The sequence below is a fragment of the Gopherus evgoodei genome, chromosome 1, assembly GCF_007399415.2.
Source record: "Gopherus evgoodei ecotype Sinaloan lineage chromosome 1, rGopEvg1_v1.p, whole genome shotgun sequence".
NCBI lineage: Eukaryota > Metazoa > Chordata > Testudines > Testudinidae > Gopherus > Gopherus evgoodei.
Window position 1 is genome coordinate 215,416,710 of NC_044322.1, and position 20,495 is coordinate 215,437,204.

The 20,495-nt window shown below is 49.3% G+C and overlaps 1 protein-coding gene across 5 annotated transcripts in view; it reads left to right on the forward strand.

The window, feature by feature from the left end:
- Positions 1-20,495, forward strand: part of NCAPD2 (non-SMC condensin I complex subunit D2) — a 95,350-nt gene that overhangs the window by 66,966 nt on the left and 7,889 nt on the right. For 3 of the 5 annotated variants that reach the window (XM_030535409.1, XM_030535420.1, XM_030535431.1), the window contains one exon: positions 3,931-4,011. In XM_030535409.1, the coding sequence (XP_030391269.1) occupies positions 3,931-4,011 (81 nt within the window). Of the gene's footprint in view, positions 1-497; positions 566-3,930; positions 4,012-12,584; positions 12,874-20,495 lie in introns of those variants that run through there. The other 2 variants (XR_003996749.1, XM_030535439.1) reach the window with 2 other exon arrangements.

Consider the following 20,495-nt stretch of genomic DNA (forward strand, 5'->3'; position numbering starts at 1 on the left):
ATCTCCCTGGTCACTCGATTACAGACCTAAGTCGCAATATTACAACAAAAAAACTTCAAAAACAGACTCCAACGAGAGACTGTTGAATTGGAATTTAATTTGCAAATTGGACACCATCAAACTAGGCTTGAATAAAGACTGGGAGTGGATGGGCCATTGCACAAAGTAAAATTATTTTTTCCCCATGCTAATTTCCCCCCCTCCCCCCGCCAGTTCCTTACAGATGTCAATTGCTGGAAATGAGCCATTTTCATTACCACTACAAACAATTCTTTTTCTCTCCTGCTGATAATAGCTCAACTTAACTAATCACTCTCCTTATAGTGTGTATGGTAACATCCATTGTTTCATGTTCTCTGTACATGTATATATCTTCCTACTGTATTTTCCATTACATGCATCCGATGAAGTGGGTCTGTAGCCCACGAAAGCTTATGCTCAAATAAATTTGTTAGTTTCTAAGGTGCCACAAGTACTCTTCTTTCTTTTTATATTAGGTTGTCATTTTCTAGATGAAGCAGCCACTAAAGGGGAATCATCTTTGCTGGAGTGCTCTCATGCAGTTGTAAGTTGTTGTTTTGGTTTGGGTTTGGTTTTTTTGTTTTGTTTTGTTTTTTTAAACATGGAGAAATACGTTTTGCTGGAAAAATTTCAACAAAACTACCTGTGACAGGCAGCCATCATGGAAAACTTCAGCTTGGCAAATAAGTGACTGAAAACAAGTTCTTTTTAACTGGAAGCTTTGGGCAAACCTTCACTGTAGGTGATGCTACCATTTCTGTGTATTTAAAAAAGGTCCAGACACTTCTGATATTAGTACTTGCTGAGAGCTCAAAATACAAACTCATCCCAGAGAAGGCAGTCACTTAGAAACAAGACACCTCCTTTGCCTCCACCTCTAGCCAAAGGCTCGTGCGCAAGGTGACTGCAGTTATGGAGGGAACAGGACTGGAGAGTTAGAGAGGAGGCAGGGATACATCTAGGGTGGCTGTAGCAGTAGATGGGGAAGCTGGGATGGGCATAGTTGCATCTTTGGTAGCAGCCAACTTTGAAGGTTCAGGGGATTACTGATTCAGAAGTTTCTCTCCCTGTGGTCTGGGCTTACCAGAGCTGAGCTGTGGAGTGGCTGCTTCCCTCTTTCTTCCCACCTTTTTGATGGGAAGGGAGGAGAATACAACTGTTTAAGGCTGGCAGTGGGGTAAGGAGCAGCCATCGGCATCCTGCTCCTATGTCTTGCTCTCCCTTCACGTATGTGTAAGGGAGTGCATGACATCAAAAGTAAATGTGAAATGAGTGGCAACTGGCAGGTCTATAGCAGCTGAAGTGGACAATGGGTTGAGTGAATCAGGCAGGACCCCAAAGAGCTTTGTTCAGTTGCTCCCAGACTGTTCTTTCTCCCCAACGCAGCCCCTCTGTTCCCTACTCCCAGCTGACCCACCACACACACCACACCTGTGCTGGGGCTGGGGAGGAGATCAGACAGCTGATCAATTGGTGGCACCCAAATTATTCCCTTTATGTGTGTCAGTCCTAGTCTTGCTGCCTTTGTATCACAGTGAGAAGTTTGTTCTGTGTTGCTCTGCTCTAAGCTCTGGGGAGAGGCTGCAGACCCTGTGTAACAGTATGGCACTCACGTCTTGCTAGCGGCCCTTCTGATCAGGTGCATCTGTGGTCTTTAAACAGTCCCGGCCCTGGTATTGGGCTGTATCCCCAGGGCGTCCTCCCTGGAGGCAATGGTTTTGCCCTCTTGGTCTGTTCTGGCCCCTGATCACCAGCTAGGCCTCTTAACAGTTCAGTTTCCTTTCCGGGGGTTTATTGCTGTCCAATTGTAGGCCACTTCCCCTGTGGCTTATGGGTAGGGCCTTACTAAATTAATGTCCATGAAAACACGTCACTGACTGTGAAATCTGTCTTCTGCATGCTTTTATACAGATTCCATGGGGGAGACAGCGTTTCTGAAATTTGGGGTTCTGACCCAAAAGGGAGTTGCTGGGGGATCAAAAGGCTATTGGGGAAGGGGGAGGTGTCGCAGTATTGCCCCCTTTACTTCTACACTGCCTTTGGAACTGGGCAGCTGGAGAGCTGCAGCTTCTGACCGGGAGCCCAGCCCTGAAGACAGTGCCCCACCAGCGCAGAAGTAAGGGTGGCAATACTGTACCATGCTACCCCGACTTTTGCACTGCTGCGTTCAGAGCTGGGCAGCTGGAGAGTTGCAGCTGCTGACTCAGGGCCCAGCTCTACAGAATAAGGGTGGCAATACCTGCATTCCTTCCTTCTGTGCTGCTGCTGATGGTGCCTCTGCCTTCAGAGCCGGGTTCCTGGCTAGCAGCTGCTGCTCTTCAGCTGCCCAGTTCTGAAGCCAGCATCAGCAGCATAGAAGTAAGGGTAGCAGTACTGCAATCTCCTTCAATGACCATGCAACCTCCTACAATTCCTTTTTTTTGTCAGGACCCCCACAATAACAACACCATGAAATTTCAGATTTAAATAGGCTGAAATCATGAACTTTTTAAACTCCCATGACTCTGAAATTGACCAAAATGGACCATTGGTAGAGCTCTACTTATGTGGGGGGAGGGCTGAAGCCTGCCGACTACTCTGGGTCCAGGGAATAGCAGCCACGCACTACTGTGTCCCTTTAACTAACAAAACTGTTTTCAGTTCCCTGTGCCACTTCTCTGTGGCCCCAGCCTTCACTAAAGCTTCACCCTTATCTCAGGGCTCTTTTATGTTCGGGCCCAGCAGGCAGCCAGGAGCTATTTGTCTGAGCTGTCTGCAGTGCTTCCCTTTGGCCAGCCAGGAGCACCAACTCCATTCCTCTGGCTCCAGCAAGGAACTGAATGTCTCTGGCTCTGTAGCTCCTCTTTATTTGGCCCTAATTGGCTGCTTCATTTGCAGCCAGGGTGGGCTGCGTGGAGGACTCCTCTACTGCACCTTTCCTGGGACAGGTGTGGCAGTACCCTGAAGCCTCCAGCAGGGGGTCTCTGGGCCAAGACCATCCAATCACACTCTTTTATGTAAAGACTAATTTACAGTAAGGTTAAATTGATTCCCCGGTATCACATTGGTTACAATAAAAGACAGTAAACTTTGGAAGACTGAGAATAGCAGAGTTGAAGGTAATACTTTGCTCAGAAGAACAATGAAACTCTCGACACCTTGCTCTTCAACATTACCTGCCTCTTTCCATGTGTCCATCACAACTCCTAATGAGGGCTCCTCTTCATGTGCTCTAGCTGGATCTCTGTATGGTCTGTGATGCACTCCCGATCTGGAGAGTAACTGCTACTGGCTAACAGATTAATTTAGTCATGATGATCTGATGCTTTGCTTCCAGCTGCCATATTAATTTGGCCATATTCATTTGCGAATTACCTTCCTGTCATTTTCACAGATCAGAAAGCAAATATTCCCCACAACCAAAAGAACAATGAGTTGCTGGTGCCCCAATGGTGTTAAAGTTAATCTTCTTTGGAAAGCTTTCCCTTTAAATTTGGTGCTTTCTTTTTAATTGGTGGTTTTTTTTTTAATGTTATGCTCTTGCAATATATGGGATGCAGTGCTGCAGGAATTGCCATAAAATGGAGTCTGTTTGCAGGTTTTTGCCATGTATCCTTAACTCTGCACTTATGGTTGGAGTTCTTAAATTCACTCAGAAGAGGTACAGGGAACACAGACCAGTGTTATGGGCCACAATCTTAATTATAACTTCGTTTTGTCTGAATTCATATTGCAATGGAAGCTCTAACAGTTACCCAAATTCACAGTACTGCTGCCTAGGAAAATATGATTAGTACTGAGCTGTGCTTGCAACTTCTTTTCCTCTTTCACTCAGCTCGGCAATATCCCAAGACCCCATTTTGCGGCTCTGTGTGGAGAAGTGGGAATTCTTTGTGCTCATCCTCCTAATTTTTTTTTTCCCCCCTACAGACAGCTTTTCTCTTATATCACAAAGGACAAGCAGACAGAGAGCCTGGTGGAGAAGCTGTGCCAGCGATTCCGGACTGCCAGGTGGGTTGCACTCTAACTTTCCAGGACAAGGAGTATAGTGCGAGTTCTCTAACTACTAAAGCATGAACCTGCTCCCATGGGAATGGTGTCAGTCTCCCATTGTGCTGCCCATATGACATGATAGTTCTGCAGACCTTGCTCTAGGTTGGGATCTTCCTTTCTCCACCTCCTTTTTAAAACAAAAAAATTAAGGACTGAGATTTATAAAGCTGTTTGCTATTATCACTCTGTCGTTAGTGGAGAGGGTACATGACTTCAGCAGCGCCTGACTGCAGAAGGTCATAGCAGATTCCAGACTGTCAAGATTTAAATCCTGTCCACCATGCAATGAATGGTCTTATGCCCTTGAAAAGGCGTCTGCTATGCACATTATTCTGCCTTGGGAAAGGACATATCCCCAGTACATGTTGTTTGATCTGCCTCCTACACCTAAAAATCCAGAGATGTAAGGCTCTAATTACATTTACTTGAGCAGTCTGTGAAAGTTGTGCCTAATCTTGAGGAGGCAGGAGCTATCTAGCAGTACCCTGGCAAACAGGCACCAAGGTTTGAGTGGGAAGAAGAGAACATGAAAAACATCAAAATCCAGAGCCAGCACCAGGATCCTTGACATGATCTCTGCATTCAGCATGACTGTTCCAGGAGGTGTGTCCCTAATCACCATCTCCTAGCTTCAGCTCTTCTTGCATCAAGTAGGGATCTCTCTCCTCTCAGGTCAAGAGTGGGACTCTCAAATTCTGGAAGCGCCCTATACCAAGCATCTGCACAACTGGCCAACTGCAGTTGGCCAACTGCAACCTGGTCAGTAACCTTCTAACTCACTATCTTGCTAAGATTACTAGGGTCCACCATTCCATGTGTGTAGAAGCAGATCCACATTGTAAATGTTGAGGAAAAAGTAATTGGTCTCTGTTGCCAGTAGCATCAGTGGTCAGGCCTGATGCTACTGGAAGATCTTTGTGAGCATGAAGAGAGTGTTCTGGAGACACTTGACCATCGTCCTCCGTCAAAGGAGTCTTCATCTTGACCAAATGGACACATTAACCCCAACTCTGGCCACAGTGGTTCTTCACGTGATAGTCTGTAAACATATTCCAGTGTTGGTGGGGGGACATCACAAAGGGCAGAGCTGCCCCAGTTCCTTCTCACTGCCCATTGCTAAGAGTCAGCGTATTCTCACTCTTATTCCTCATTGTGCATTATTTGTAAAATATTTTAAAGTGGTTGTTGATAGTTAGCAGTGCAGTTTAATGTAGTGTTAGTATTTCTGTTAATTATCCAAACTAGGAAGAAAATAACTTTTTGTTTTTTGGGTTTTGTTTTTTGCTTCTCCTGTAATAAAGACAAATCACAAATCAAAACTTTTTTTTTTAATGTTTTCCATCATGTTGTTAAAAGATGGGCACACCTGGTGCTGCTTTTACCTAGAGGAGGATCACATGCCTGATCGTGTTGCAACCAGTTGATCATTTTCAAAAAGAACACAGTTGGCTAAGGAGTCCTGCCTCATGGCAACTCTAATTGAATAGTCCATTCATACTGACTCTGATCCTGGCTTCTCAGCATTGGATGCTTCTAAAGATCGAGGAGCCTCAAGGTCAGTCCCTGCAGCTTCATCGTCCTTATTGTCAAGCTTGCATGACAAGCCTTAGGTCACACCTCATATGGGAGCTTAAACATCACATGGACAAGCGGCACAGATCACCATCTCCAGTCCTGCTGTTCAGGCTTGTAAAAATTCCATCTGACATTAAGGGTGCATCAAAATTTTGCAAGAGGTCCCTGAGCATCAGTATTGATTCTGGTCGTGGCCCTGTTGGAGAAGACTTACCCCAGGTCTCTGCCAGCACAATCTCTCAGTGATATTGACTTCATTGGTACTGAGCTCATCCAGACAGCCACTAGCTGTATTGACAACTTTCATAGACTGTGTTACTACAGCAGTCTGTTTTAGCAATGTCTTCTATGGCATCAGTATCTTCTACTTGTAATATCATACTATTCACTGTCTATGCTTCAAACCCCCTGGTACCAGCAGCCTTTCCAGCTCTGTTGACACGGGAAGCATACCTAGCCAGTAGAGAGAGCTCCATGTCCTTAGTACAGTTTTCACTGCTCTTACCTTCAAGATCAACTTTCTTTAGTGCCAGCGCACTAGTACCAAATAGTCAAGTACTTTCTACATCTACTGGAAGAGCGCCTCCCTTTCTGGAGGACTACTCCACATCATGCTCTGATTCTGAGAGGTCAGTGACCAGCTGTTGCCTGCTGGATCACAATGTACTACTATCTCAGTTTCCTCACCCCATGGAAAGACTTCACTCCTACAACTTTTATTACAAGGCCACATACTGTACCATTCACCTTGGAACTTTGGATACCCATGGAATTTTTGGACACCTTGGGCTCTCCCTGTTCTTTATCTGTATCTTTTCAGAAACCATATATTGCTAAAATGGAGCAGAGGTTTCGTACGTGAGATGTAAGTAGAGCTCTCATTTTATCTGGACAGAACTAAACAGGTTAAGAAGTTAGAGAAACGAGGTGGGTGAGGTAATATCTTTTATTGGACCAGTTTGTGGTGTTGAGGCTGTATGTAGCATCTGCTGACAGAATCAAACAATATTTAGTTGAATATCTACTCAAAGAACATCAACTGGCTATCATAACATATCAAGGTCTGCTAAAAGTTAGCTGGGAAACCTACCCCAGGGAAAGGGTTGGCTCAGTCTACTGAGGCTCATTCTATTTCAGTGTCCTTAGTGCCATGGTCACACACTTGCAAAGTATTATGCACTAATTCCAGTTCCAGAGATGTGAGGTTTGGCAGGACTGTGTTCAGTTCTCTTTACTTAGACTTTTTGCCCCTGTTCTTCCTTGTGGTTCTGTTGCTTAGGAATCCCCAACAGTGGAATATGGAAGTACTCTGAGCCAACTCAAGTCTCCTGTCTTTTTTTTTTTTTTTTTTCCTTTGAATCCCTGCAAAGTCTCTGATCCCAGAATTTGGCAGAGAAGGGCCTCTATTAATTGAGAGGGCCTTAAGTCTATTGTCTGTCCTTGCGGGCCAAAGGAGTGAACAAACTACAAATAACACAATGCAGAGGGAGATGTCTTTACGTAGACATCGAAGGCACCTGATGTGTGCATGTGACACTGAGAAGTCTGCAGAGCACAATGCATGTCTGTTAAAACCATGTGCTTCATCTTTAGGTCTGTCATTCTTTCCAGTAAATATTTTAAGCTGCTCTAAAACTTATTCTAAAATCCTCACTATCTAGCAAGTAGAAATACTAGGACACTTTGTTTATAGCTATGGATCCAAGAGATCCAGAGGTCCACAGCAGCCTGCTGCTGTGGGAATATGCAGAGGACTCCTGAAAAAGAAATTTAAGGTTACCTATATGTAACAGGAGTTCTTCGAGATACACTCTGTGTAGTCAGCTCTTGGGATGTGCCTCTTTCTGGTAGCAATGTCTATTAGAGAACTAACATGTTTCTCCTACCCTTCCACTCAACATTTCAGCAGAGTTTTAATAGTATTACAGTATAGCCTCAGTTACAAACATCAGAGTTGCAAACTGACCAGTCAACCATACACCTCATTTGGAATTGTAAATACACAATAAGGCAGCAGTCAGGGAAGGGCGGTTGGGAGGGAAACAAATACAGTCCCGTACTGCGTTAAACGTAAAGTATTAAAGAAATAAAGGAAAAGTTTAAAAAAAAAAAAAAAAAAGACCAAGTAAGGAAACTGTTTCTGTGCTTGTTTCATTTAAATTAAAATAGTTAAAAGCAGCATAGTAGTAAAGTTTCAAAGCTGTAATCTTTCAAAAGTTTGCAACTAAACATTGACTGAACAAAACATTGGTTAAGAGTTCTGAACACTTCAGATTTACGAACAGCTTCCATTCCCGAGGTGGACTAGGGAGTGTGATAAGACAGAGTCCATCTCAAAGAAATCTGGTTACATGTATGTAACCTTTTGAGTGTCCTCTGCATATTCCCACCCTTGAGATAGTTCGGCATTCAAGAATGGATGGAGGGATATCAAGTCCTAATTAATCAAGGATTGAGGTACCCCTCTGTCAAACTAAAGAGCTCTGTCTGCCATGTTTAATGCATAGTGTTTAGTGAAAGTGTGAATTGAACCGCGAGTAGCAACTTTACATATTTTCAATAAGAGGAAAGTGCTGAGCACATGCTGCAGTGACTGAACTTGTAGAGTGAGCCCTAAAGACCAGCAAGGGGAGAGTGGGAAGAAATCTTATAACTCTTCACTATACACTGTCTAAATCATCTAGAAAACGACTGGACAGAAATAGTTTGACCTTTGTAGTGTCCAGCATAGGAAATAAGCAATTTGGGAAAGTCCCTGAAGTCTTAATCCTGTCCGGAAACTAGTATAAAACTCTCTCATTACATCAAAAGCATGCAATTTGGTTTCACTTTTAAGTATGGGGTCTAGGAAAGAAGACTGGTAGGTTAATATATTAACGTGGAAATTACTTCAGAAAGAAATCTGTGGTGAGGTCTTGTCTTTAGAAGTTGGTCCAATAAAAGATGATACCTCATCCACCTTCTTTCTAATATCCTGGGATCAACAAAGTTGCTACAACAACTCAGTTAAAAACTGACTGACTGAGCCCACACTTGAACAAAGTCAAGGACATTTGTTATCTAATCAGGTGATAAGACTGAGATTTAAGTAGCCCAAAAGGCTGAAAATAATATGACTCACTGAATCCTTCAGTGACCACTCATGCAGCTGCATGGAATCTCTGCTCAGCCAATCAACAATCTTGTTGTGATCTCCCACTAATAAATGCTGTGTAGAATACACCAGTCCCATAGCTTTATCGCCTCCTTGCAAAGTTAAGATAAACGAGCTCTGTCATATAATACATTGCTGACATATTGTCCATGGCAGCTTGAACAACTAAATTCTTTACTTAGAGGAGGAACAACTTGAGAGCTAGACAGATGGCCCTCAGTTGTTTTAACACATTTATGTGCAAATGGGATTCTTGGTGATTCCAAAGGCCTCGAATTAATAAATTTGCTGCAATGTTTCCGAAGTCAGTTGGAGGACACATCCTCCTACTGCAATAGTTACATCAGATAAAACCTCCTTTGAGAACATTCTCTGATCTCAGCCACCATGTTAGAGAGAATCATCACTCCAATATTTGAATATTTTGAACACGCCACCCATACTGAGTTTGGGATTCATTGATCTCCAGTGTTTGAAGTGGCTCATTCTTAGTCACATATGTTGAGGCCTAGTAAAGTCACCCCATTGAAATGGGGTTGTGACCCACTTTGAGAGGGCTTTGGAAGTAGTCTCTGAATGCTGGAGTTCAACTTAATAAACATTTCTCAGGAATTGCACCAGGGAAGGAGATTCTCTGAGATGGTGACTTCTTGTTTATTAGAAGGCTCAAATTCTTGAACAGGGAACAAGAGATCTGAATGGTATTTCTCATTTCCTTCTTCAGAAGAAGCCTTTAAATATGGGAAGAAAACAAAATCTGCTCAGATATGTAGCTACCGCAGAACGGCATTTGGTTAAAAATTCTGAGCACAGCAGGAAAGGCTTGTATTGAAAATCATCTGATCAAGAGTGAAATGAAGATATTTACATTGAGATGGTATTGTACAAATATGGGAGCAAGCATCCTTGAGATCAAGAGCAGCAAATCCATCCAAAGTAGAAAGGGAGGAGATGAGTGATATGAGAATTAGCATTCTGAATTAGAACTTTCAGATATCTGTTGGATTCCTGAGATCTAAAATCAGTCGAAGACATCTGTCCTTTGGGATTAGAAAATGAGGAAAATCCCATGTTTCTGAAATGTAATGGAACCACTTTTTTGAGTGATTGCTCATGTGTATTCCACAGTAGGTATGCGTGTTTGCGATGTGCACCCATTCTGGAAGTTTTTCCCCAGCAGTACCTGTAGGGGTGTGGCCCTAGTGACCCCTGCAGTGGTGCCTCCATGGTGCAGTATAAGGGGTGCTGCACGCTCCCCCACACTCCGTTCCTTCTTGCTAGTGAAGGTGTGTCAGAACTGCTCTGCTCCAGCTTGGCTGCAGCTTCCCTCTTGAACTCTGTTAGTTCATAGTTAGTAGTACCTGTAGTTAAAGTAGTCTAGTTCAGACTTAGTTTAGTGTGCCCGGGTTGAGGCATGCCCCAGACTTTAAGTCGTGTGACACTTGCAAGCGGCTGATGCCCGTGAGTGATCTGCACGCGGACTGTTTATGCTGTCTAGGGGAAACCTATCTCAGCAATCGCTGCAAGATTTGCGGATCCTTCAAGCCTCGGACCAAGAAGGAATGGGACACTTGGTTCTGAGCCATTTTGATGGAGTCAGAGCGGCACAATGGAGTCAGGTCAAGGCCAAGTCAGCAGCAAGCACCGTGGCGACCCTTCAGTGCCTTCCACCAGCCAGCACTGCTCCAAGAAAGCTAAGAAGAGGTATTTGCCGAGACACCGGAGTAAGACCAGGGAACAGACTAGACCTACATTGGACAGTTCTTGGCCCCCGTCAGCCTCCTGGCCTCCAACCCATAGAGCGGCCCACTCTGCCAACTTCCACAGATGTCTGGGTGCCCTCCACACCAGAGTCTCTGCAAGCAGCTTGGGATGTTAAGCCTCTGCTAGTACTAGGGGCACCGCCACTGTTGGCTCCCTGGTCCAGAGGCAAGCCACCGCTTGGATCCCAACAGTCGCTGCCTGGTTGGTACGGTTCATGGTCTAGGGAATGTTCCTGATGCCATTCAGCAACCACCCTGTGCGCAGTCCGTGCTGGTCTCCATCAACCCCCACCAGGTTGTCTGGCTGGGTACTGACTGTCAGGGGTTCCAAGCGTGCTCCGTCGAGACTGTGACAGACAGCACCGGGAGTCCTCATCTCCGAGAGGCTACCGCAGCCTGTCAGGGTATGGGCATCGATGCTGTTCCTGTTCTTCGTTTCGCTCAAGGTCCCTGCTGCGGCACCACTCCTACAGTCCCAGGCGTCATTGCCATCACCTTGCCGTCGCGGATCTGCCCGTCGGAGCCTATCGCAGAGCAGCTGCTACCGGAGGTGGTAGAGCTCCTCCACGCTGGGATCACAGTCTTGTGGTTGGCACCGTTCTTGATGCCACCGCTCCTCCTAGTCCCAGGATAGTGGCAGATTGTATGCCAGCCCGGCCTCCTTTTGCAGTCGTTAGTCAATGGGACAGGCTGGTCAGGCTGAACAGCCTGCTTTGCCGGTGCCACAGTAGGTGCAGTGGCACCTGGCCCCATGGCCAGCATTGTGGTACCAATTGGGCCCCCAGTGGTGGCTCGCTTGGTGGCCGGAGCCTCGGAGAGACTGTCTCCCTATTTCAGCCTCTGTATCTCAGCCTCCCACTAAGGAGTCAGTGAGGTGTTCACCACCAGTTCTGCACCCAGAGGGGGATCAAGTGGTGGGTCCTGCGGCACTGGTGGGTATGCAGAGTACCGCACCACCATCATCCTCCATTCCCTGATGAGGTGATTAGGGCCCCTCCTCCGCCTGTCTTGCAGGAGGACTCTAAAGGCCACCAGGAACTTTTTTGAAAAGAGTGGCATCAAGCCTTAACCTTCAAGCTGAGGAGATAGAGGTACCCACAGACTCCCTCTTTAACGTTTTCTCAGCCTCGGCACTGCGTAGGGTGGCCCTCCGACTCCATGAAGGGGTGGTAAAGATTTTGAATGCCTTGTGGCAAGCCCCAGCTTTCTTGCTCCCCATCTCTAAGAGGGTGGAACAGAAGTACTTCATACCTGCCAAGGGGCATAAATACCTATATACCAACCCTGCCACAAATTCCCTGGTGGTTGTCGGTCAACCACAGGGAGAGGCATGGCCAACCAGCCCCTACTCCTAAGAATAAAGACTCAAGGAGACTGGATCTATTTGGGAGAAAGGTTTATTAGTCCTCGAGTTTCTAGTTAAGGGTGGCAAACCACTAGGCCTTCCAGGGGAGTTACAAGTTCAGTTTGTGGGGCTCTCTGCCCAAATTTGAAGATTCCCTGCCAGAACATGACAAAAAGCAGTTCCAAGCTCTGGAGGAGGGTACAGGGGCTGCCAGGGCAGCCCTTCAGGCAGTGTTGGATGCTGCAGATATGGCTGCAAGGTGTATGTCCCCTGCGGTGTCCATGAGGAGGGCATTGTGTCCAGCGAGAGACAGAACTTCTTATAGGACCTTCCGTTCGATGACAAGGCTCTGTTTACAGAACAGACCGACATGAAATTGCATGCTCTGAAAGATTCCTGCACAACGCCTAAGACCCTTGGCCTCTATGTCCCGGCTCTGGCCAGGACCAAATTTTAAGCCTTAGCAAGCTCCCACCCCGGCCACCCACACTATGAGCTTCCTTATAAAAAGTCAAGGGACTATAAGAAATGCCCATAGAGGCAATGCCGGTCTGCACCCCAACCTGGGCCCTCCAAACAGGCGGCAAAGCATCAGTTTTGATGGGACACACGGGGGCGACTTACTAGTTCATATCAGGGATCCACCTGCAATGAAACTTCCCTTCTCCAACCAATTGTGTGCTTTTTCTCCCAGAGTGGTCGTGGCTGACCTCGAACTGATGGGTCTTCAGCACTGTCTCCCGGGGCTCCACCTTCCAGTTTACCTCTACTCCACCCTCCCACTCCCCATCTCTCCTGGACGACCCCTCCTCAGGAGACCCTGCTCAAGCAGGAGGTGGGGCGGCTCCTTGTCTTAGGAGCGGTGGAAGTGGTACCAGAGGAGTTTCAGACGCAAGGGTTTATCCTCACGCTACTGCCTTATCCTGAAGGCCAAAGCGGGGCTCAGGCCCATCCTGGACCTGCAAGGCCTGAACCAGTACATGGTAAAGCTCAAGTTTCATATAGTCTCTCCCGCCTCCATTATCCCCTCCCTGGACGCCGGGGACTGGTATATTGCCTTCAATCTGCAGGACGTGTAGTTCCACATTCATATATTCGAGGGGCACTGACATTTCTTCTGTTTCACGGTTGGGCAGGAACACCACCAAATTACAATCCTCCCGTTTGGCCTGTCCAGTGCTCCCAGTGAATTCACAAAGTGCATGTCTGTGGTACTGGTCTACCTCAGACATCACGGCTTCCAGATCTTCCCCTATCTCAATGACTGGCTGGTTAAGAGCCGCTCCAGGTCGCAGGTGCGGGATCACGTGACACTCCTGTCCACATGCACCACTCTGGGCCTGTTTGTGAATGACACCAAGTCCACATTAGTCCTGGTGCAGCACATAGTTTATTGGGGCAAGTCCTGGACATGATATCGGCCAGGGCCACCCTCCCACCAGACAGGTTGAGACCCTAAGGGAGCTCATTGACACAGTCACAAGGTTTCCCGTGACCGCAGCCAGAGCGTGCCTTGAGCTCCTGGGTCACATGTCAGCACGCATACATGTGGTTCGCCACGCCAGACTCAGGATGAGGCCCCTCCAGCAGCAAATCCATTCAAAGTAGAAAGGGAGGGGATAAGTGATATGAGAATTAGCATTCTGAATTAGAACTTTCAGCTATCTGTTGGATTCCTGAGATCTAAAATCAGTCGAAGACATCTGTCCTTTGGGATTAGAAAATGAGGAAAATCCCATGTTTCTGAAACTTACTGGAACTACTTCTTTGAGTGATTGCTCATGTGTATTCCATAAAAGGTTTGCGGGCTTGCCATGTGGCCTTGGTATTCTCCCAATCCAGAGACAGGGTGGAAAAAGTCCTCACTGTGACCGAACCGGTGATCACCTCCTTACAGTGATGCTCCTTCCCAGAGGAACATGCTCCACATCATTCTGTTCAGGGGCAGGCCCCCATCAGTGGAGCTAGTGTCTGATGCATCAGACCTGAGATGGGGAGCCCATGTGGGGAATGTTCAGACCCAAGGTCTTGCCCTGCATATAAATGTCAAGGAGCTCAAGGCAGTATGTCTGTCTGGCATACGTGGCCTTCTGCTTGCACCTGGAGGGCAGAGTGGTCAGGGTTCTCACAGACAATACATCTTTGATGTTTTACATCAACAGGCAAGGCAGGGCCCACTCCTCTGCCAGGAAGCCCTCAGGCTGTGGGACTTCTGTATAGCTCATGATATTTGCCTGGAAGCCCACCACTTACAGGGCATCTGGAACTCGTGTGTGGATCACTTGAGCTGAGACTTCTCCTCCCAGCATGAGTGGTCACTACGCTCAGAGATGGTGCACAGGATTTTCCAAAAGTGGGGCACTCCTCAGATGGACCTGTTTGTGACACGGCAGAACCGCTGGTGTCCCCGCTTCTGCTCCAGAGGAGACTGGGGTGCAGATGCCATCTCCAATGCCTTCCTCCTATGGTGGTTGGGCCAGCTTCTCTATGCCTCCCCCAGATCCCATTGATCGACAAGGTTTTGTGGAAGATAAAAATGGACAGGGTCCAGGTTCTCCTGACTGTCCCAGCATGGCCTGGGCAACATTGGTACAGGACTCTTACGTGTCTGGCTGTCACCCCGCTGTGGCCATTGCCATCCCACCCAAACCTGCTCTCCCAGGACTAGGGCTGCTTCCTCCACCCCGACCTAGCAGCACTCCACCTCACGGCTGGCTGCTCAATGGTTAGGCCAAGAGGAACCTGGCGAAGTGGTCTTGATTTTCCTGGTGGGCAGCTGATTGGGGCGTTTTGCCTGTGGCTGCTCCAATCCAACTCCATTTTAGATTACCTCCTTCACCTTAAAGCCCAAGGCTTAGCGCCTTTGTCCACCAAGGTGCACTTGGCGGCCGTGACGGCCTTCCACCTGCCAGTGCAGGGACACACAATATTCTCCCATGCTATGACTGGCCAGTTCCTTAAGGGATTGGATCATCTCTTCCCATATGTTAGGCCCCCAGTCCTGCAGTGGGACCTGAACTTGGTGCTGGCCCAGTTGATGGGTCACCCGTTGACGGGTGCTTCGTTTGCGTTGCTAGCTACATGCTCCTGGTCGCACCTGTCGTGGAAGGTAGCCTTCCTGGTGGTGATCATATCAGCTAGATGGGTCTCCGAACTCAGGGCCCTGACCTCCAAACCCCCGTACAAGGTGTTCCATTAGGATTAGATCCAGCTCCCAACTGCATCCTTATTTCCTCCCCAAGCTGGTCTCCACCTACAACATGGGTCAGGACATCTTCCTGCTGGTGCTCTGTTCCAAACCCCATGCGTCCAGTGAGGAGCGCCACCTCCACATGCTGGATGTGAGACAGGCTCTGGCCTTTTACTTGGAACATATAAATCCTTTCAGGAAGTCCTCGCAGCTGTTCATTGCCTTGGCCAAAAGCATGAGAGGTCAGCCAATCTCCACTCAGCAGTTCTCGAATTGGATCACCTCGTGTATTCATACCAGTTATGACCTGGCGGGAGTCCCCCCGCTGCCGATTGTGAGGGCATAGTCGACTAGGGCGCAAGCCTCATCAGCTGTCTTTTTTAGCCCATGTCCCCATTCAGGACATTTGTAGGGCTGCCACATAGTCATTGGTCCATAGGTTCACCTCACATTATGCGATAGTCTCCCAGACTAGGGAGACTGTCAGGTTTGGCAGGGCTGTGCTCTGTCCTGAGAATTTGTGAACTCCTACCCACCTCCAACAGATATAGCTTGGAATCACCTATTGTGGAATGCACATGAGCAATCACTCAGAGAAAAGGCAGTTACCTTTTCCGTAACTGGTGTTCTTCAAGATGAGTTGCTCATGTCCATTCCACATCTCTCCCTCCTTCCCCTCTGTCAGAGTTCTCTGGGAAAAAGAAACTGAGGGTGGGAGGAATGTGCAGCGTCCCTTATACCCCACCATAGAGGTGCTAATCCAGGAGTTGCTAGGGGAGCTCCCCTACAGGTACTGCTAGAGGAAAAACTTCTGGCACCAGTGCACGTGGCGAGCATGCACACCTATTGTGGAATGGACATGAGCAACACATCTTGAAGACCAGTTACGGAAAAGGTAATTGTCTTTTTTTCTCTATTGCTGTTGCTTGTAATAGTCTGTATTTCTGTCCTTAGTACCCTCTTGTGAAAAGGGAGTTGAGTGGGGTAGTGTGGAGGAAGGCAAGGTTTTAACTATCCAGCTCAAATCCTTATTGTGTCCAAGACCCATCTGTCCAAGGTGGTGATCTTCCATACATTGTAGAACTGACAAGCAGTCTCCAAAACTCCAAAACAAGCAGTCTCTAGAACTCTGATTGTTTTGCAGCCCTCAGTTTTCTTGTCAAACCTGTGGTCTGATATTAGGCAATGAAGACTTAGCTGAAGAACCCTGTTTGTTTTTGTTCTGTTTTGTTTGTTCTGATCTGAGGATTGAAGGCTCTCTTCCTCTATTGAAATTGAGGAGAGGATTGTTGCTGCTACTAGTATTTGTCTTTTTTGGTCAGAGGAGGAAGAGGGTGGACAGTACTGCCTATGGCAGTGGTTCTCAAACTGTGGGTCGGGACTCCAAAGTGGGTCATGACCCCTGTCACGGAGTCTCCAGGTGATGCTCTGGAACTGCTCCCTACAAAGCCAGTCGGGACTCTGGTGAAATCGCCCCTCTGTGAGCAAAGCCCTGTCTTCAGGGCAAGAAGCTCACACGGCTTCATCTTCCTAGATCTGACCTTGGAGCATTCAGCATCCTCCACCCCTCCATGCGCTTCCCACAGCGAGTCCTCCCAGGTAGAGTCCTGGGGAAGCCAGAGGGTCCTGCACCCCAACTTCACAGTCAGACGTGACTCTTAGCCAGTCAGTAAAACAGAGGCTTATTAGAAGACAGGAACACGGTCTAAAACAGAGCTTGTAGGTACAGAGAACAGGACCCTTCAGCTGGGTCCATTTTGGGGGGCAGTGAGCCAGACACCCACATCTGCACTTCACTCCTCGTCCCCAGCTAGCTCCAAACTGACTCACCCTCCAGCCCCTCCTCTGGGCTTTGTCCCTTTCCCAGGCCAGGAGGTCACCTAATTCCTTTGTTCTTCTTCGAGTGATTGCTCTCATCCATTCCAGTTAGGTGTGCGCGCACATTCGTTGGAAAACTTTTTTACCCTAGCAACTCAGTGGGCCGGCAGGTCGCCCCCTAGAGTGGCGCCATCATGGCGCTTGATATATACCCCTGCCGGCCCACCCGCTCCTCAGTTCCTTCTTACCGCCCGTGTCGGTCGTTGGAACAGTGGAGCACGGCTTAGCTGACCTCCACTTCCCTAGCTACTCGTAGTTCTCGTATATAGTTATGCAGTTATAATCCTTTTATATATATATTTGTATACTTATACGTTTTTCTTTGCTAACATAGTTAGTTTAGTAATTGTTAGCGGGGTTCAGGAAGTAGCCCCTTCCATGAACCGGGTGCCAGAGCCCATGCACGGCTCACCGGGTTTTAAAATGGGCTAGGCCTGCCAGAAGCCGATGCCGAAGGGAGATCCACACAGCTCCTGTTTGAAGTGCCTCAGGGAATCACACTTGACGGCTAAGTGCCTCATTTGCAAGGCTTTTAAGCCGAGAACAAAAAGGAGCGGGACTTTCACTTACCCCTCCACCTTGGGCGCCGCGTAATGATCAAGCGGCTGGCAGAAGCGCCTCCTCGGCACCGGACCTCGCCGGTACTGCCACGGCCTTTCGGCACCGGCCGTCGCCGGCACCGAAGTCGACTCGGCACCGCTCCCTTCCTCCGAGGTCAAGAAAGCCTACGATTCCTGCTGGTGCCTGACGGCTCCCTGGCATGCGCCATGGTTGAGCCCCCTGCTCCTGCTGCTTCCGTGCCACCTGCATCGCAGCCAGAGAGCTCATCTAAGTCGGATCGCCTGGCACCGGCACCTGCAGAGGCACCGACGACATCGGTACCGTCGATTCCAGTCCCCCAGGGCCATTGAATCCGGTGCCTGACAGCTCCCCGGCACGCGCCGTGGTAGAGCTTACTGCTCCTGCTGCTTCCGTGCCAACTGCACCACAGCCAGAGAGCTCGTCTAAGTCGGATCGCCCGGCACCGACACCTGCTGCGGCACCGACGACGTCGGCACCGACGATCCCGGTCTCACAAGGGCCATAGAATCCGGTGCCTGCCGGCTCCCCGGCACGCGCCGTGGTTGAGCTACTGCTCCTGCTGCTTCCGTGCCAACGGCACCGCAGCCAGAGGGCTCGTCTAAGTCGGATCGCCCGGCACCGACACCTCGGAGGCACCGACAACGTCGGCACCGTCGATTCCAGTCCCACAAGGGCCGTCGAATCCGGTGCCTGACGGCTCCCCGGCACGCGCCGTGGTTGAGCTTATTGCTCCTGCTGCTTCCGTGCCGACGGCACCGTAGCCAGACAGCTCATCTAACTCGGATCGCCCGGCACCAACACCTACCGAAGCTCTGACGACCTCGGTACCGTCGAGCCCGGTCCCACGAGGGCCGTCGAATCCGGTGCCTGACAGCTCCCCAGTATGCACTGTGGTTGAGCCTGCTGTTCCCTCCACGCCGGAGACATTACCAGCGGCGAGGGATCTCATTGCCATGACAGAGTCGATGCTGCCTGACCCCGGCACCGCCGGTGCGGGTAATACAGTCTCTTCATGTGACCGTCCTCTGTCAGCACAGCAGAGCGGCACCGTTCATGATCACGGTCCCACAGACACTCCAGGTCCTGTCGGCATGCCCGACACCACTTACAGTCCCGGTGCTGTTTTCCTCATCGGTACTGGTCGCACTCGCTGCACCGGACGGTATCCCGTTCGCCGAGCCGCTATCGGCACCGTTCCGACTCCCGGCACCGCGACAGGTACCTTGACTCCTGTAGCCTCTCCCCGAGCCTCGAGATCTCGGTCGACCTCCCGGCACCGTTCTGGTTGCGGGTCTGGATCTCGTTCCAGGTACCGGTGCGCCTCCTTTTGCCGGTCCCCGGTGCCGAGTTGGGCAAGGTCCGATAGAGTCAGAGACTCTGCCTGTGCCTTCTTTTAGTACCTCCATGGTCATCCGGACACGCATCCGTGTCATCCCACATGCGCAGATCTTATGCTCAGGACCACTATTCTGATACGTTGGCCAGCGGGTGCCAGCCCCGAAACCGAAAGAGGCTTGGCGAATGAACCTGCTTGGCCACCAGGTGTACTCTGCAGAGGCCCTGCAGCTCTGGGTAGCAAAGCAACAAGCCTTGCTCAGCTGCGATAATTGTAGCACTTGGGTGAAGGTAGTTTAGTTTATGGAGTTTCTCCCTCAAAACTCCCGCCAAGAGTTCGCTGCCGTCTTGGAGGACAGGGGGAAAAAGGTACCCAGAGCGTCCCTCCAGGCCTCGTTGGACGCCGCAGACTCTGCAGCCAGGACTCTGGCCTTTGGTGTCGCCATGAGGTGCATCTCATGGCTTCAGGTTTCAAACCTCCGGCCAGAGCTGCAGTATGCCATTCAGGATTTACCCTTTGTTGGTACAGGCCTCTTCACGGCAAGGACAGCCCCAGGCTGCGAAGCCTGATGGACAATAAGGTCCTAATGCGCTCTCAGCATGCATATGCCAGCGACCAAACGCAGGCCTTTTCTGTCCCCAGCTGCCATACTCTGTGCCTAGCCAGAGACAGGACTTTGGCAAACGGCGAGGCCAAGGTGGTCGCAGACGAACGTCAGGACCCCTAAAGAGCCAAGGTCAAGGTCCCTCGCAATTACCACTGGGACCAAAGACGAACCTTCCAAGGTGCGCCTGAGGGTGGTGTACCAGTCACAGGCCGGGATCCCAATCCCGCTTTCTCCTGGCGTGGCCCCAGTTAATTTCAGATCGCTGGGTCCTGCACACGGTGGAGCATAGGTACCACCTCTAATTTGTTCCAGCCCTGTCCCCCTTCAGCGGACGAAAGGGGCAAGGGGTTTTACTCCCATTATGCCCTAGTCCCCCACTCGAACGCAGGGCTCAGACCTTCCTAGTCCTGCACGGACTCAACCGGTTTAGGATAAGGTTGAAGTTCCGCACGGTATCCCTGGGAACCGTTATTCCATCCTTGCCTCCTGGGGGCTACTATGCCACCCTGGATATGAAGGACGCGTACTTTCGCAACGCCATCTTCCCTCCGCACAGGAGATACCTCCGCTTTCTAGCCAACTGTCAGTACTTCTGGTTTACGGCCATAGTCGCCGCCTACCTTCGCTGATGTCGGATATGCGTTTTTCCGTATCTGGATGATTCGCTTATCCGAGGAGACTCTGAGACACAAACCACTCAGCGCGTGGGCATCGTCACGGTCTTATTCACAGGTCAAGGCCTGATGATTACTATAGAGCAATCCACTCTGGTTCCCACGCAGAGGTTGGACTTCCTAGGGGCTATCCTGGTCTCCTACCTAACCGGAGCCTGCTTATCACAACTGCGGTTTTAGGCGATAGCAACAATCATCTGAGGTCTGCAGGTTTTCCCAACGACCTCGGCTCATACTTGTCTCAGTCTCCTGAGTCCATGGTTGCCCGCAAGTTTGTAACCAAACACGCCAAGCTCCGCCTCCGTCCTCTCCAAGTCCGGCTCACCTCGGCGTACCAC